Source organism: Mercenaria mercenaria, chromosome 2, assembly GCF_021730395.1.
Source record: "Mercenaria mercenaria strain notata chromosome 2, MADL_Memer_1, whole genome shotgun sequence".
In the NCBI taxonomy this organism is placed as follows: domain Eukaryota; kingdom Metazoa; phylum Mollusca; class Bivalvia; order Venerida; family Veneridae; genus Mercenaria; species Mercenaria mercenaria.
This window is the reverse complement of record NC_069362.1, coordinates 51,522,191-51,539,654: the sequence shown is the minus strand read 5'-3', so window position 1 is coordinate 51,539,654 and position 17,464 is coordinate 51,522,191. Positions and strand designations below refer to the sequence as shown.

At 35.7% G+C, this 17,464-nt stretch overlaps 1 protein-coding gene across 3 annotated transcripts in view; it reads left to right on the top strand.

Annotated features, from left to right (window-relative positions):
- LOC123562200 (nuclear factor NF-kappa-B p105 subunit-like) overlaps positions 1 to 17,464 on the top strand; it is a 57,153-nt gene that overhangs the window by 26,744 nt on the left and 12,945 nt on the right. For all 3 annotated transcript variants that reach the window (XM_053536593.1, XM_053536592.1, XM_053536591.1), the window contains exons 9-12: positions 5,457 to 5,595; positions 7,160 to 7,309; positions 7,569 to 7,643; positions 7,989 to 9,119. In XM_053536593.1, the coding sequence (XP_053392568.1) occupies positions 5,457 to 5,595; positions 7,160 to 7,309; positions 7,569 to 7,643; positions 7,989 to 9,119 (1,495 nt within the window). The remainder of the gene's footprint in view (positions 1 to 5,456; positions 5,596 to 7,159; positions 7,310 to 7,568; positions 7,644 to 7,988; positions 9,120 to 17,464) is intronic.

Here is a 17,464-nt window from a genome sequence, read left to right as displayed (position 1 = left end):
GTCATGATCCTCTGATGTCTTGGTTAGAACTTTAACTATTTCTCAGTTTATTATAAACCTGTTGGGATTATAAGTGTTCCATTTGATAATGTTTTTGTTTAACAATTTCACAAAGTAATAGAGTTATGTGATGATTAAAGTAATGTTCCATAATATGATAATGTTAGCCTGATACACTGGGGTTACATAACATATGTACAATAATGTAAACATTTTTTTAGAGAGATAAGAAATTAAATGCCTGCACTCAGATGGCCATACATTATTGATTTAAACCAGATAAAAAGAGTAAACAATTTTAAGGACAGAGCCTTTCATGGAAATTTAAATGATATTCGATACACAGTCTTATCAATAAGTGGTAAAATGAAATTTGAGCAAAGAAGGGGATTTTTTTAATCATCAAGATTGATTTGTGAAAAGTTCCCCTTATGCAAATGGTTTCCCTGTGTTGAAGTAAGCAAGGCTTGAAAATGAATTATCTGGGACTCTTACTTTTGCTTTAAGTTGACACCAGATTATGGTTATGATGTCATGCCCTTCCCTTTTGCAAAAATATGTTTTTATGTCTTTATAAATTTAGCATCAGTTTCTAGTATACTGGGTTATTGTGCCCCCGAAGGGAGGCATATTAGTTTTCAACTGTCCGTCCGTTAGTTAGCTCGTTCGTTCGTTAGTCACAACGTTAACTTTTTGCATGAAGGCACTTTACTCGCTAACCACTGCACCCAGGACCTTCAAACTTCACGTGCTGATAGTACTTACTGAGTACACCACCCCTACTGACTTTGGTGTCACCAGGTCAAAGGTCAAGGTCACAGGGGCCAACGTTAACTTTTTGCATGAAGGCACTTTACTCGCGAACCACTGCACCCAGGACCTTCAAACTAAACATGCTGATAGTACTTATTGAGCACACCACCCCTACTGACTTTTGGGTCACCAGGTCAAAGGTCCAGGTCACAGGGGCCAACGTTAACTTTTTGCATGAAGGCACTTTACTCGTGAACCACTGCACCCAGGACCTTCAAACTTCACCTGCTGATAGTACTTATTGAGTACACCATCCCTACAGACTTTGTGGTCACCAGGTTGAAGGTCAAGGTCACACGGGCCAATGTTAACTTTTTGCATGAAGGCACTTTACTCGCGAACCACTGCACCCAGGACCTTCAAACCACATGCTGATAGTACTTATTAAGTACACCACCCCTACTGACTTTGGGGTCACCAGGTCAAAGGTCAAGGTCACACGGGCCAACGTTAACTTTTTGCATGAAGGCACTTTACTCGCTAACCACTGCACCCAGGACCTTCAAACCACATGCTGATAGTACTTATTGAGTACACCACCCCTACTGACTTTGGGGTCACCAGGTCAAAGGTCAAGGTCACAGGGGCCAATGTTAACTTTTTGTATGAAGGCACTTTACTCACGAACCACTGCACCCAGGACCTTCAAACTTCACGTGCTGATAGTACTTATTGAGTACACCACCCCTACTGACTTTGGGGTCGCCAGGTCAAAAGTCAAGGTCACAGGGGCCAACATTAACTTTTTGCATGAAGGCACTTTACTCGTGAACCACTGCACCCAGGACCTTCAAACTTCACATGCTGATAGTACTTATTGAGCACACCACCCCTACTGACTTTGGGGTCACCAGGTCAAAGGTCAAGGTCACAGGGGCCAACGTTAATTTTTTGCATGAAGGCACTTTGTTGCGAACCACTTCACCCAGGACTTTCAAACATTACTTTACATGCTGATAGTACTTTATGAGTACACCAACCCTACTGACTTTGGGGTCACCAGATCAAAGGTCAAGGTCACAGGGGCCAACGTTAACTTTTTTCATGAAGGCACTTTACATGCAAACCTCTTCATTCAGGACCTTCAAACTTTACATGCTGATAGTACTTATTGAGTACACCACCCCTACTGACTTTGGGGTCACCAGGTCAAAGGTCAAGGTGCTGCGGGGGCATTTGTCACCATTAGTGACAGCTCTTGTATATAAATTATTTTATGCATTGTCAGTTATAATAGAAAGTTTTATGTTTCAAAGGGTAATATGACAGCGCTTCTTAGCAGAAAGAGTTTAATGAAAAAGTATGAACATTTTTCTAAATTTATGTTTTTTAGTTTGTACTTCACTTTTCATAACTTTTTCACCAGTTTTGATGTTTTTGTTTTCCTGTATAGAAATATTTTTTGAAAATTGCATATTACCCATAAAGTATTTTCTGGTATGAGTTCTTGCAGCCCCATGTGGTTCTGGGATGATCTATGTATGAAAAGAATTGGAACCACTGCCTTACCCTTGCATAATCGTAAGAGGCGACTAATAGGGTCTTCACACTTGGTTTTGCTGTAACTCTGTGATTCCAGCAGTTATGCAAATTTTGATTCCATACCTCATGTTTTTATTTCGATGTAAATGAGATGTGAAACCAAAATTTGTAGTCCAGTTTGGCGCCATATAACCTATACTGTGTTAGTGTGCCGTAAAACTCTAATAAATAAATAAATAAAATAAATGAGTTCTTGCAAATATTCCATAAAGCAATGGCTTAAGAATCTAACTGTTAACTTGTCAGTTGTTGAAGTGGGCTTAAGACTCAAGCACTGTTCCTATTCCAGAGTCTTTTTGGAGTTGGTGGTGGGCAGGGGAAGCAAGATAAAATCAACAAAATGGTCTTGTTTTGTATGACAGCTCAATTCAGATGAAACTTTATGAATCAGTATATGTTTTATGGTCAGAGACCACCAATTCAAAAAAGTACAGGGAACTTACTGGGAATGAGGTAAATGTATACCTGGGAATAAGGTAACGTCTGTGCGTTCTGATTGGTCAGTCATGTAAACAAACCCAGGAAGTGATTATTTTTTCAACACTGATATTTTTCCACTGCATTTACAGTATTTTATTATACATTTTGACAAAATTTGCTACATTTTATGTGTATTGAAAAAAAGTTTTATCAAACGAATTTCTCCCGCCATGCCAGCGATGTAAACAGGGGGTCATCTCATTCACACGAAAATTACTTAAATAAAGTATCACTATTCATATGTTTTTCGTCCGATATTTTGGTAGAACTAAGATAGTTCTTGAAAAATATGTAGTTAGATATACATGTTTCGATGTATGGAAGGCCGTACACGCCATAATGTTATAATGTAAGTCTATGGGAAAACAATTAGTGGTCTCTACCCTATATTAGAGCTAAAACATGACTTTCGTCGGTAGACATCACAGGTAATGTTAATGGCCACAAATCTGTTGTAAATGATGTAGAAAGACGTTTTCGTGCTAAAATAAGCGTGAAATTTGAATATTTTTAGCTCATCTGATTTTTTGAAAAAAAATGATGAGTTATTGTCATCACTTGAGCGGTTGTCGGCGTCGGCGTCGGCGTCGGCGTCTGCGTCGGCGTTGCCTGGTTAAGTTTTATGTTTAGGTCAGCTTTTCTCCTAAACTATCAAAGCTATTGCTTTGAAACTTGGAATACTTGTTCACCATCATAAGCTGACCCTGTATAGCAAGAAACGTAACTCCATCTTGCTTTTTGCAAGATTTATGGCCCCTTTTGTACTTAGAAAATATCAGATTTCTTGGTTAAGTTTTATGTTTAGGTCAACTTTTCTCCTAAACTATCAAAGCTATTGCTTTGAAACTTGGAATACTTGTTCACCATCATAAGCAGACCCTGTACATCAAGAAACATAACTCCATCTTGCTTTTTGCAAGATTTATGGCCCCTTTTGTACTTAGAAAATATCAGATTTCTTGGTTAAGTTTTATGTTTAGGTCAACTTTTCTCCTAAACTATCAAAGCTATTGCTTTGAAACTTGGAATTCTTGTTCACCATCATAAGCAGACCCTGTACATCAAGAAACATAACTCCATCTTGCTTTTTGCAAGATTTATTGCCCCTTTTGGACTTAGAAAATCAGTTTTCTTGGTTAAGTTTTATGTTTAGGTCAGCTTTTATCCTAAACTATCAAAGCTATTGCTTTAAAACTTGCAACACTTGTTCACCATCATAAGTTGACCCTGTACAGCAAGAAACATAACTCCATCCTGCTTTTTGCAAGATTTATGGCCCCTTTTGGACTTAGAAAATATCAGATTTCTTGGTTAAGTTTTATGTTTAGGTCAACTTTTTCTCTTAAACTATCAAAGCTATTGCTTTGAAACTTGCAACACTTGTTTACCATCATAAGCTAACCCTGTACAGCAAGCAGCATAACTCCATCCGGCTTTTTGCAATAATTATTGCCCCTTTTGGACTTAGAAAATCATTTTCTTGGTTGAGTATTATGTTTAAGTCAACTTTTCTCATAAACTATCAAAGCTATTGGTTTAAAACTTGCAACAGTTTTTCACCATCATAAGTGGACACTGAACATCAAGAAACATAACTCTATCCTGCTTTTTGCAAGAATGATGGCCCTTTTTAGACTTAGAAAATCATGGGTAGGACAATATTTCTATTACACAAAAAAAATCAGATGAGCGTCAGCACCCGCAAGGCGGTGCTCTTGTTTTAATTTTGGCCTCTTTTTTGGACAAATGTGCCCATTTTTATCTGAGCTTTAGGGCCAAAAAGGATCATTTTTATCTCTGTAATGTCAGAGAATGATCAAAATTAATAGACTTTATTTCTATTTTTTACGGAATGAATCATATTTCAGCTTCCAAGTCAAATCCAATGCAGATAACTTAAATCTTCACGAAAAATTGCAATCAGACGACGACAGGGACTGAATCTGGGCATATAAATCGACAGGGGGTGACCTCAGTAAACTGTCCATATCTTTCTTAAAACTGAACATTTCTTGATGAAACTTTGTAAAACATTTGGTATCGGATCATGTTTGACAATATCGCTGTAAAATTGGAAAATGTGATACAAAACATTCATCTATAGGTCAGAGACCACCAATTCAAAAAAGTACAGGGAACTTACTGGGAATGAGGTAAATGTATACCTGGGAATAAGGTAACGTCTGTGCGTTCTGATTGGTCAGTCATGTAAACAAACCCAGGAAGTGATTATTTTTCAACACTGATATTTTTCCACTGCATTTACAGTATTTTATTATACATTTGACAAAATTTGCTACATTTTATGTGTATTGAAAAAAGTTTTATCAAACGAATTTCTCCCGCCATGCCAGCGATGTAAACAGGGGGTCATCTCATTCACACGAAAATTACTTAAATAAAGTATCACTATTCATATGTTTTTCGTCCGATATTTTGGTAGAACTAAGATAGTTCTTGAAAAATATGTAGTTAGATATACATGTTTCGATGTATGGAAGGCCGTACACGCCATAATGTTATAATGTAAGTCTATGGGAAAACAATTGGTGGTCTCTACCCTTATACTTTCACTTTGTTAGATGATTACTGGTAAAAACCGTTTTTACTTGTATTTTCAGTTTGCAATAGTTTTCAAAACACCAGAGTATCGTGATGTAAATATCCAAACTCCTGTCAATGTATTGGTAATGCTACAGAGGAAATCAGATGGAGAATCTAGTGATCCAAAATCATTCACTTACTATCCAAGAATCAGAGGTAATAACTTAGAAAAATAATTTACACACAATAATGCAGTATGTTTTCTTATTATAGGTGGGTGTATCATCTTTTCTTGTTCTCTTGTTTGCCATCTGTTTTCGACATTTTACTTAATATATCCTCAGAATACTTATAAATCATAATTCTGTTTAATTTGGCCTTCCGCATTCTTACATATTTGTTGAAGTAATATAATTTTAAATGTATAAATTGGTGGCCAGGGTTGAAGGTGTAAAACTTTTAATTAAACTTTTTTTACTGGACTTCTGTGCAGCTTATCACTAAAACTTCTAAATAAATCTCTCAGGTTTGTAAGAAATGGGCTTGCTTCACTGTGTCAGTGAAGAACGGATAAAGAACTTTTTATTGAACCATTTACTTGAAGGACCTTAGGTAAAATTGGTGTGTTTAGTAGCTGCATATAATGGTCCTTTTCTGATATGATATCATTTGTCATTTCTTTTCATAATTTTTCGTAACATAATCAGCAATTTATATTTTGGTCCTCTTATCATTTATGCCGTGTCAGAAAAATAAACCCTATTAAACATACCTATACATTTATATAATTGATCAGTTTCAAATGGACACAGCAAAATGTCAAATCTTAGAGCATGCAGGCTCCTACACTGCCATTATAGAATATAATAACCTTTATTAGGAAATTGAGGTGTTTTCAAATATTCGATTAGATAACATCACATTCTTAAGAAATGAAATGTTATCACCTTCCGGATGCTTTAAGAAATGAAATGTTATCACCTTCCCAATGCTTTAAGAAATGAAATGTTATCACCTTCCCGAAGCTTTAAGAAATGAAATGTTATCACCTTCCCGATGCTTTAAGAAATGAAATGTTATCACCTTCCCGATGCTTTAAGAAATGAAATGTTATCACCTTCCCGAAGCTTTAAGAAATGACATGTTATCACCTTCCTGATGCTTTAAGAAATGAAATGTTATCACCTTCCCGATGCTTTAAGAAATGAAATGTTATCACCTTCCTGGTGTTTTAAGAAATGAAATGTTATCACCTTCCCGATGTTGAAGCAACCTTCTATCAGGTGATACACATTATCACTGACCTGTTGTAGAAAAGATTTTTGAAAATCTCGCCAATGTAGTAAATGTTTGGTTAAGTTATACTTCCTCAAAAGATAAGTTTGTGGATTAAAATTGGGGTATTTTTTAAAACAGGTGATTTAAGTGCATTCTGGTTGTCAGGGATTTTGTAGCACACATTGCCTCTTGTTTTTCTTTGTTTTCCTTTTTGTAGCATCTAATTCAGTGTAAATAACAGGCTTTTTCATGAAAAAAAAGTGTGCGAAGAAGGTTTTGAAAAGAAAAAAGCTCTTGTTCCCATTTTTGAAAAAATTTTAAGTTAATGGAACCATTATCTTCCTAGTATGTTACTGAACCGCCTTTGTTAAGTCTTACCAGAAAAGCATGGCATAGCTCTTGTAAAGACTGTCAGTTAATAATATATTTCCACATAACTGAATTTCTTAACAAGTAAGAGAACTTGTTTTATTGTAATATACTGAGTGTAATATAATTTTAGATAAGGAGGACATAGATCGTAAACGTAGAAAGCTTATACCCACCTATCATCCTGGAAGTGCATTTGGAAGTATGAAATCATCTATTGGTGGTACAAGTAATGGTGGGGGTGCTGGAGCAGACGGCAGTAATGGCATGCATAATGGTGGCTGTAAGTTGTGACACTTGTATTTATGCAGGTTTATTGTCTTTCAAGGGAAATACCAAAGATTTTCATTCCTGTTAGTGATTGTGGTTAATGGGGGTTGGGGGGTTAGAGGGTCACTTTTTCTTAGAAAATGCTTGGATACTATGACATGGTTGAATTGGTTCCTACAAGTTTTTCTATTTTATGCACTCTTATTGTCTTGCAGTTTGTGTGTAAAGTATACCTGATATCCAGTTTCTGTGATGTTGTTTTGTTTTTTCAGCCATTCCAAACTTTGATAACCTTCCACTATCAGCAAATCATTTTGGCCAGAGACCATTGAATTTAGGCAATGCTGGTAAGTGAGTTCAAATCAAACCTACTTGAAATTACGGTAATATGAACATTTACATTAGAAGAGAAAGAAAGCTAAGCCCTTCAAAATAAATCAATAACAGTATCCTTGTTACTGATCTGAGTTCTTGTTTGTTGTGATTTCAAATGATTTTTATCACTCTTATACTTTGAAGTACAGCTTATAAGCAACGATTTTTATGTGGGTAATAAATCTTTTTGGAAATTTATGACGCCAGTACAGAGAAATAGCTTTGTCAGATTTTAGAACTAAGTTTTAACTTGCAGTTACAAACAAAAAAAGCTGAAAGTGGATAAAAATCTTTCTACTATTATTGCCTTCTTACAGGCCGGCCAGTTTTACAAGCTAAAAGAACCCTGCCATCATTCCAGCAGACGACAGCACCTGCTCTGTACTCCAGTGCGCCAACAGATGTCCTTTCACATTCTACTGACTTTGTGTATGAAGAAGTGTCTAACTTAAGTCCTCCCATGGGACAGTTGCAAGGAGGTGGTTCACCTCAGTACTTTATGGAAGGCCAGACAGTTGGGGTTGATACCTCAAGCAACTTGTCTGCTGCTTCACCATACGGCAATTCAGCAATGATGATTGGTTCCCCACAGAATGTAGGTCAGACATCAGTACCTCAGTTTGGAGCTGGAGCCCTTTCTCCACAGCATCAGTTACATCCCGCTTCTCCGCAAAATAATTTTCTTTCTCAGCAAATGCCCATGGGATCACAAATGCAGAACATGCCTGTAACAGAAACTGGTATGTCCAGCGCCCAGACAGCACAGATGGAATCAGACTTCCAGATGACACTTAATGATCTAAAAGTAGAACAGGTCACACAACCAGTACAAGTTTCCACTTTGTCATCAGAAAGTTTAGAAATAGATTTTCTGTTGTCTGGTGCACCTCTGAATACACATGCACCGCTGAATACAGGTATTTTTGATCAGTACAACCAAGCAGCCAGTCAGGTTACAGAGAATAGAAATTTTCAAGGTCAATATGGAAATTTTGGAGCAAGCTATACCAAGCAGCCTTATATGCAGCAGTCATGTGGTTTTTATGCTCGAGGTTCTCAGGATGCAGATCTTCAGGATGTTATTGATGTACTAGATATGGTAGATGGAGCCCCTCCTAGAGCTGAACCATGTGACGATTATGATGAAGTGGACAGTGCTAGAGCAGATAGATATGACATGACTGCTTTAACACCAAGGTCAGGATCTTCAGCTGGTCAGTTGTTTGAGCAGACTGCAAAATTGGAACCAGGAATGACAAAGGCAGTCACTGTTTCAGAACAACTGACAGTACAACCGGAACCATATACATCATCTGTGGAAGAAGAAGTTGTTACACGGCAACCACTTACTTCTGAAAATGACACAGAACCTATTGTTGCTAAGAAAACTCTTGCTACCACAGAAACAAGTGTACCGGCAAAGTCATTGCAGAGAACTGATTCCTCGGGTAAAGATTTATACTTAATACTTACTCTTTTGACCATTCTTGACTTTGTATTATCTGAAATAGTGTTTCTAAGTGGCCACAAAATATATGAGATTCAGTGGGTTTGCACAGAAACTCGCAGTAGATTAGCACATTCAAGTTTACTATTGTATAGACAGCTCGTTATATGCCAAACGATAGATGAGAACATTCAAGTTAACTGTTATATAGACAGCTCAGTGTACATAGATGAAAACAATCAAGTTTACTGTTGTATAGACAGTTTGTTGTATGTCATGCAACAGATGAGAACATTCAAGTTTACAGTTGTATAGACAGCTTGGTGTACATGTCATACAATGGATGACAACATTCAAGTTAACTGTTGTATAGTTTAGACAGCTCAGTGTATGTCATACAATAGCTGACAAAATTCAAGTTAACTGTTGTATAGACAGCTCAGTGTATGCCATATAATAGATGAGAATTTTCAAGTTTACTGTTGTATAGACAGCTCGGTGTATGTCATACAATAGATGAGAACATTCAAGTTAACTTGTATAGACAGCTCGGTGTATGTCATACCCTAGATGAGAACATTCAAGTTAACTGTTGTATAGACAGCAAGTTGTATGTCATACAGTAGATGAGAACATTCAAGTTTAGTTTACTGTTGTATAGACAGCTAGTTGTATGCTATACAATAGATGACAACATTCAAGTTAACTGTTGTATAGACAGCTCAGTGTATGTCATACAATAGATGAGAACAATCAAGTTTACTGTTGTATAGATAACTCGGTGTATATCATACAATAGATGAGAACATTCAAGTTAACTGTATATTGTATAGACAGCTCGGTGTAGGTCATACAATAGATGAGAACAATCAAGTTTACTGTTGTATAGATAATTCGGTGTATGTCATACAATAGATGAAAACATTCAAGTTAACTGTTGTATAGACAGCTAGTTGTATGCCATACAATAGATGAGAAAATTCAAGTTAACTGTTGTATAGACAGCTCGGTGTAGGTCATACAATAGATGAGAACAATCAAGTTTACTGTTGTATAGATAACTCGGTGTATGTCATACAATAGATGAAAACATTCAAGTTAACTGTTGTATAGACAGCTAGTTGTATGCCATACAATAGATGAGAACATTCAAGTTAACTGTTGTATAGACAGCTCGGTGTATGTCATACAATAGATGAGAACAATCAAGTTTACTGTTGTATAGATAACTCGGTGTATGTCATACAATAGATGAGAACATTCAAGTTAACTGTTGTATAGACAGCTAGTTGTATGCCATACAATAGATGAGAACATTCAAGTTAACTGTTGTATAGACAGCTCGGTGTATGTCATACACTAGATGAGAACATTCAAGTTAACAGTTGTATAGACAGCTCGGTGTATGTCATACAATAGATGAGAACATTCAAGTTAACTGTTGTGTAGACAGCTCGGTGTATGTCATACACTAGATAAGAACATTCAAGTTAACTTTTGTATAGACAGCTAGTTGTATGTCATACAGTAGATAAGAACATTGAAATTAACTGTTGTATAGACAGCTCATTGTATGTCATACAATAGATGAGAACATTCAAGTTAACTGTTGTATAGACAGCTTGGTGTATGTCATACAATAGATGAGAACATTCAAGTTTACTGTTGTATAGACAGCTTGGTGTATGTCATACACTTGATAAGAACATTCAAGTTAACTTGTATAGACAGCTCGGTGTATGTCATACCCTAGATAAGAACATTCAAGTTAACTGTTGTATAGACAGCTAGTTGTATGCCATACAATAGATGAGAACATTCAAGTTAACTGTTGTATAGACAGCTAAGTGTATGTCATACACTAGATAAGAACATTCAAGTTAACTGTTGTATAGACAGCTCAGTGTATGTCATACAGTAGATGAGAACATTCAAGTTAACTGTTGTATAGACAGCTTGATGTATGTCATACAGCAGATGAGAACATTCAAGTTAACTGTTGTATAGACAGTTTGTTGTATGTCATACAATAGATGAGAACATTCAAGTTTACAGTTGTATAGACAGCTTGGTGTACATGTCATACAATGGATGACAACATTCAAGTTAACTGTTGTATAGTCTAGACAGGTCGGTGTATGTCATACAGTAGATGAGAACATTCAAGTTACCTGTTGTATAGACAGCTCGGTGTATGTCATACAATAGATGACAACTTCCAAGTTAACTGGTGTATAGACAGCTAGTTGTATGCCATACAATAGATGAGAACATTCAAGTTAACTGTTGTATAGACAGTTTGGTGTATGTCATACAATGGATGACAAAATTCAAGTTTATTGTTGTATAGACAGCTTGGTGTAAATGTCATGAGATGCAAAGACTATGAAATCAGTAAAATAGAGAGATAGACAAACTGTTAATAAGCCCTAATACTGAAGGTAGAACAATTATGGAAAAGATTTCATTGCAGTTGTTAAGATAAGAAAGTGCTTTAACAGGTATTATTGATATAGTCAAACTTTGTTCAATTCAACTGGGATATTTCGAATGCCATCCTGTACTAAAACTCATTGTAAGGTCAGGGCAAAATCCCTTTTAATTTTTTATGGCTACCAAGAACTCGAACAAATTTTTTAAAGCGTGTACAACAAGGAAATTAAAAGAAAATTTTAAAAAATCTTCAAGTTAGAGCACAGTGCATCTTTATTTCTGTCACTGCAAACTGTTACTTTTGTTTTTCGGCAGCCATTTGCGTAGCAGTGATAAAATCTTTAACGGCACATACCGTATTTTGGCCCACTGTAAAATTCGATATTAATTTATTTTACGATTCAAAGGTATATTTTTTATAAATCTATTTTTTATGCCCCCACTTTGGGGGGTGTGAGGTGCATATAGATTGGCCCTTGTCAGTCTGTCCTTCCGAGAATGTTGTGTCGCGCCTAGCTCCAAAAGTATTTGATGAAGAGTCACAAAACTTTACAGGAATGTTGGTCAGCATGTATAGTTGTGCACCTGGGGTTTCGTGTCCAGATTAATTCAGTGATGTAGGAGTTATGGCCCCTGACTTTGTAAAAATTGGTCATTTTAGTGTTGTGTCGCGCCTAGCTCCAAAAGTATTTGATGTAGTCACAAAACTTTACAAGAATGTTGGTCAGCATGTGTGTTGTGTACCTGGGATTTCGTGTCCAGATTCATTCAGTCATGTAGGAGTTATGGCCCCTGACTTAGTAAAAAATTGGTCATTTTAATGTTGTGTCGCGCCTAGTCCTAAAAATATTTGACCTAGAATCACCAAAGTTTACAGGAAGGTCAGCATGTGCAGTTGTGCACCTGGGGTTTCGCGTAAGGATTCATTGAGTCGTGTAGGAGTTTTGGCCCCTGACTTAGTTAAAAATTGGTCATTTTTTAGCTCATCTGATTTTTTGAAAAGAAATGATGAGTTATTGTCATCACTTGAGCGGTTGTCAGCGTCGGCGTCGGCGTCTGCGTCGGCGTTGCCTGGTTAAGTTTTATGTTTAGGTCAGCTTTTCTCCTAAACTATCAAAGCTATTGCTTTGAAACTTGGAATACTTGTTCACCATCATAAGCTGACCCTGTATAGCAAGAAACATAACTCCATCTTGCTTTTTGCAAGATTTATGGCCCCTTTTGTACTTAGAAAATATCAGATTTCTTGGTTAAGTTTTATGTTTAGGTCAACTTTTCTCCCCAAACTATCAAAGCTATTGCTTTGAAACTTGGAATACTTGTTCACCATCATAAGCAGACCCTGTACATCAAGAAACATAACTCCATCTTGCTTTTTGCAAGATTTATTGCCCCTTTTGGACTTAGAAAATCAGTTTTCTTGGTTAAGTTTTATGTTTAGGTCAGCTTTTATCCTAAACTATCAAAGCTATTGCTTTAAAACTTGCAACACTTGTTCACCATCATAAGTTGACCTGTACAGCAAGAAACATAACTCCATCCTGCTTTTTGCTAGATTTATGGCCCCTTTTGGACTTAGAAAATATCAGATTTCTTGGTTAAGTTTTATGTTTAGGTCAACTTTTTCTCTTAAACTATCAAAGCTATTGCTTTGAAACTTGCAACACTTGTTTACCATCATAAGCTGACCCTGTACAGCAAGCAGCATAACTCCATCCTGCTTTTTGCAATAATTATTGCCCCTTTTGGACTTAGAAAATCATTTTCTTGGTTAAGTATTATGTTTAAGTCAACTTTTCTCATAAACTATCAAAGCTATTGCTTTAAAACTTGCAACAGTTTTTCACCATCGTAAGTGGACACTGTACATCAAGAAACATAACTCTATCCTGTTTTTTGCAAGAATGATGGCCCTTTTTAGACTTAGAAAATCATGGGTAGGACAATATTTCTATTACACAAAAAAAATCAGATGAGCGTCAGCACCCGCAAGGCGGTGCTCTTGTTTTAATGCTGTGTCGCGCGTAGCTCCAAAAGTATTTGACCTAGAGTCACCAAAGTTTACAGGAATGTTGGTCAGCATGTGCAGTTGTGCACCTGGAGTTTCGCGTCTGGATTCATTCAGTATTGTAGCAGTTATGGCCCCTGACCTAGGAAAAAATTTGTGTCCTTTGTCATGTAGTGGGGGCATCTGTGTCCCATGGACACATTTCTAGTTTCCTTTAAAACACCAGAATATATCGGCTTTAAATAAGCTTATAAATTATAATGGACATTAACTGTACATAGAAAAGAAATCCACACCCTGCAAACTGAAAATAATTAAAAGATAATTGGCGCCAATTGCAGAGAACTGTTTCAGGGTGGTAATTGTTAAAACACACTTGTTATGAAATGTTTGATGCTTCAAATCAGCAAATAAACACATACAAATAAATGGATTTATGATTGACACTGATTGATGTCAAATTTTGGCGTCTTCGAACAATGGCCAACGGTAATTATTTTGGACTAGTCTTCTTGCCAGATGATTGCCATGTAGAAATGCCTAGCTAATTGAACGCGATTGGGTAATATATCGAAGTGGGCATACCTGTATTTGATTAGCATGACTTTGTATCAAGCTATAATTGATTGACGCGTGTCATATCATTTGACAGCCCAGCCATAAAATAGGCGATATTATTTTGGCTGATTTGTAGACGTAATTTCGCCATTTCCTTAAAAAGTAGCTAAAAGACATTTTATTACATACAAAAATGGATTTTAAAACATTCTGTTTAGTTTTTAGTTTTACGTTTCATAAAACAAGTCTGCAAAGTCTTGAATAATCTTGGTGAATAACGCCAATCTTTTCTAGATGTATTTCGCCGTATCTTGGTTATTTAAATGCATTTTATTATACATAAAAATATATTTTAAAATGCTTTATTTTATTTCGATGAGTAACATCGGCAAATATTGTCAAGGGTCAGTGGAAAAGTGTGCCTTATATGCGAGAACGTATGATATACTAAAGCACTGGTATACAGCATTCAAAGTTGTCAAAAGTTGATTTTGTGTTTTGTAATTTTCTGTATACTACAATTTCTGTCTCAAACTATCCTGTTAAGTTCAAGTTGAAAGGAAAACTTGGAGAACAAATCTATAAATTATACCATTTTGGCTTCCATTAAAACATTGGCTTTCAAATGATTATGAGGTTTCCATGTATGTTATACAAACTAGATCCTACAAGTTTGTTAGAAATTCATATTAAAATGTAAAATGATGTATAAAGTATTTATTAGCATTAGAAATTATCAGACTGTGATACTGTCATTATAGGAAAATCATTTGAAGTAGGAAATATCTTACCAACAGCCATTTATTCTGTTTATTGCCATGACATACTTGTGTTCATTCAACAATTGAGGGAATTACTGTACACATTTTTCAGTGACCATTGTGAAACTGTGAGACATTTTTTATTTCCTGCTCCATTGATTATTGGGAAAGGAAAGAAATAAAAAAATGTGTGTCTCCATGTTTTAGCATATGTTATTAGTAATTGAGATTTTCATGGAAGCAGACAATAAAAGTTGTTGCCACTGTTCTTGGAAACTGCAGGATTTTGAGTGACAAATAGTCCCACATTCTTCCAGAGTTAGCCCAGTACGCTCCAGGAGTTTAATAAACTCATAGAATTAGCCAATGCCAGCATGTATTGAGTGGAAAGGTTACCTCAAAGATAAGGAATTGGTGCAGTGGCCAAATTAATATTTTCATTGGTATTAGATATATTTGCCATACAGCTAGTATTGTGTACCCCGATGGTTTTATTAGATTTCATTGCTTTGCATGATTGTTGAATGAAAAATTCCCCATTTAAAACACTGCATTCATTGTTCATAGTTCGGCTGATGGGAGCATCTTATCGCCATTTTCCCCTGGTGTTATTATATAAACTGGTTATTTAAACTGTCGGTGAATATTTGAATCGGAGAAATAAGGGAAATCACCTTAGTGGTTTTTTAATTGTTACTTCAACCATATTGTGTATAGAAATTTTCTTCTGTGGAATATATTATAAGGTACTTAGTAAGTTGATCTAAAAAAAATTGTTTTTGCCAAAATTGACTTTTTGAAATTAAGAAATGTCGCACTATTTAAAAAAAAAAGGAAACTTTTGTGTGCATATTGTTTTGCAGTGATTTTGCATTAACATAGCTGTGCCTGCATATTGGTGCAATTACATTTAAGTTCCGGCAGAATGTTGGGGGTTTATGATCAAGATTCAACCAGTCTTCTGTTGATGAATTTACGAAGTTTAATATGCACACAATATGTTATCAGTTCGCCTTTTTTTGCAGAAAAGGTGGATTGCTCTGATAGAGTTATTTTGCTGGCTAATAAGGATGTTATACAATGCTGAACAATGTTTAGTCTGTTTTTTTTTTTCCCAGGATGTATTTTATTGTGTTAAATTTGATAAATTGAAAAGAAATAGTTATACTTTAAACTTTACCCTGCTAAATTTTTTAAATGGACTGGTCTACCATTCAGTTTGGGCAGTGCCATTTATTATTCAAAGGGGTGTTCACTGAAAATTTACTGACTGAATAGTGACCAGGGCAGATTAAGATAAGCCTGCATGGTTCTTGGTCTGCAGTGGTCGCAAAGGCAGAACCATTTGCCGCTAGCAGGCTGAAGATTAAATGATTCGGCTTAAGAGAAAGCTGTTGGGGAGAATTGCTGACAACTTTAGATGCATTTCCAGCTTGCAACAGGGTCAAGGGCCATTCAATGATTTCTTGTTAGACTTAATGGGCGGAGGTGCTAGTAAAAGCAGTGAAAGTGATCATGTTCCATAAAATGACCTTGATTACACCAGGTTGATTGCACCATCCAGAAAGTCAGATATTGTCAGTCACCTATGTGCTATAAAGAACATTACTTTTTATTATTTATATAGTGTATATTTTAAGCTGTGCAAATAAAAACCACTTTCAGCATTCCCAGGTATTGTCTATATGTGCAGTTTATGACATTATTTTAGATGAATTTAACCAGTGAACAGTTTAAATTCAGTTAATTTATGTTTGAATCAGTTTGTGAACTGGATAAAGTGGTTTGATGCTGTCATACATGTGAGAGTTGTGGAAAGCACCTTCACAATCAGTGTGGTGTAAAACTTGGTCTGTCATTTATTATGTATACAGCCAATACAACCAGTTGTTTGGGTGGTGCTGCAGTCCATTGTCTTCACACTTTGTGGGTGGTTGTGATACTACTGTAGTTCTGTACAGCTGACTGTCTGTGGTTAACCATAGTACTCCTAAAGATGACAAGCATTCTAAAGTTAAATTTTTCTAAACTTAAATTGTACTAAATTATAGTAAATTTGAATAAAGGACAATAGCCAGTAAGAAATCTAGTCATTTATACCCCCTACTGACTATCTAGTATATAATAGTTTTTTATGATTTTTTTCCCATCAGTTTCAAGGTTATATTGTTAAGCACTCCTGTAATTACTAAAATAATTGTCTATTTTTACATTTGACAATGCTGTTTGTTTATATTTGCGAAAAAATATAAATGTGAGTTAAAACCTAACATTCTGATGAGTCAGTTTTGAAACTGATACAGATTCTTTGTTCCTATAATTTTACACAGTATGTCGTGTATGTCATTTTATCATGGTAATATGAAAAATATATAGAGCTTTATCATAGTCACATAGTATTGTATACTTGGGGAATTTCCCATGTACTTTTTAAAAACTTTGTTATCAAAACTTGAATAAAGAAGCATTTTATCATATTGTCATACTAAAACAAAAAGTGTAAGAAAGTTAATGATTGTCAGTTTAAAGTTGAAAAAGAATAAAATGAAGGAATTAAAAAAATCAGATGTTGAAACTTTGATTTCT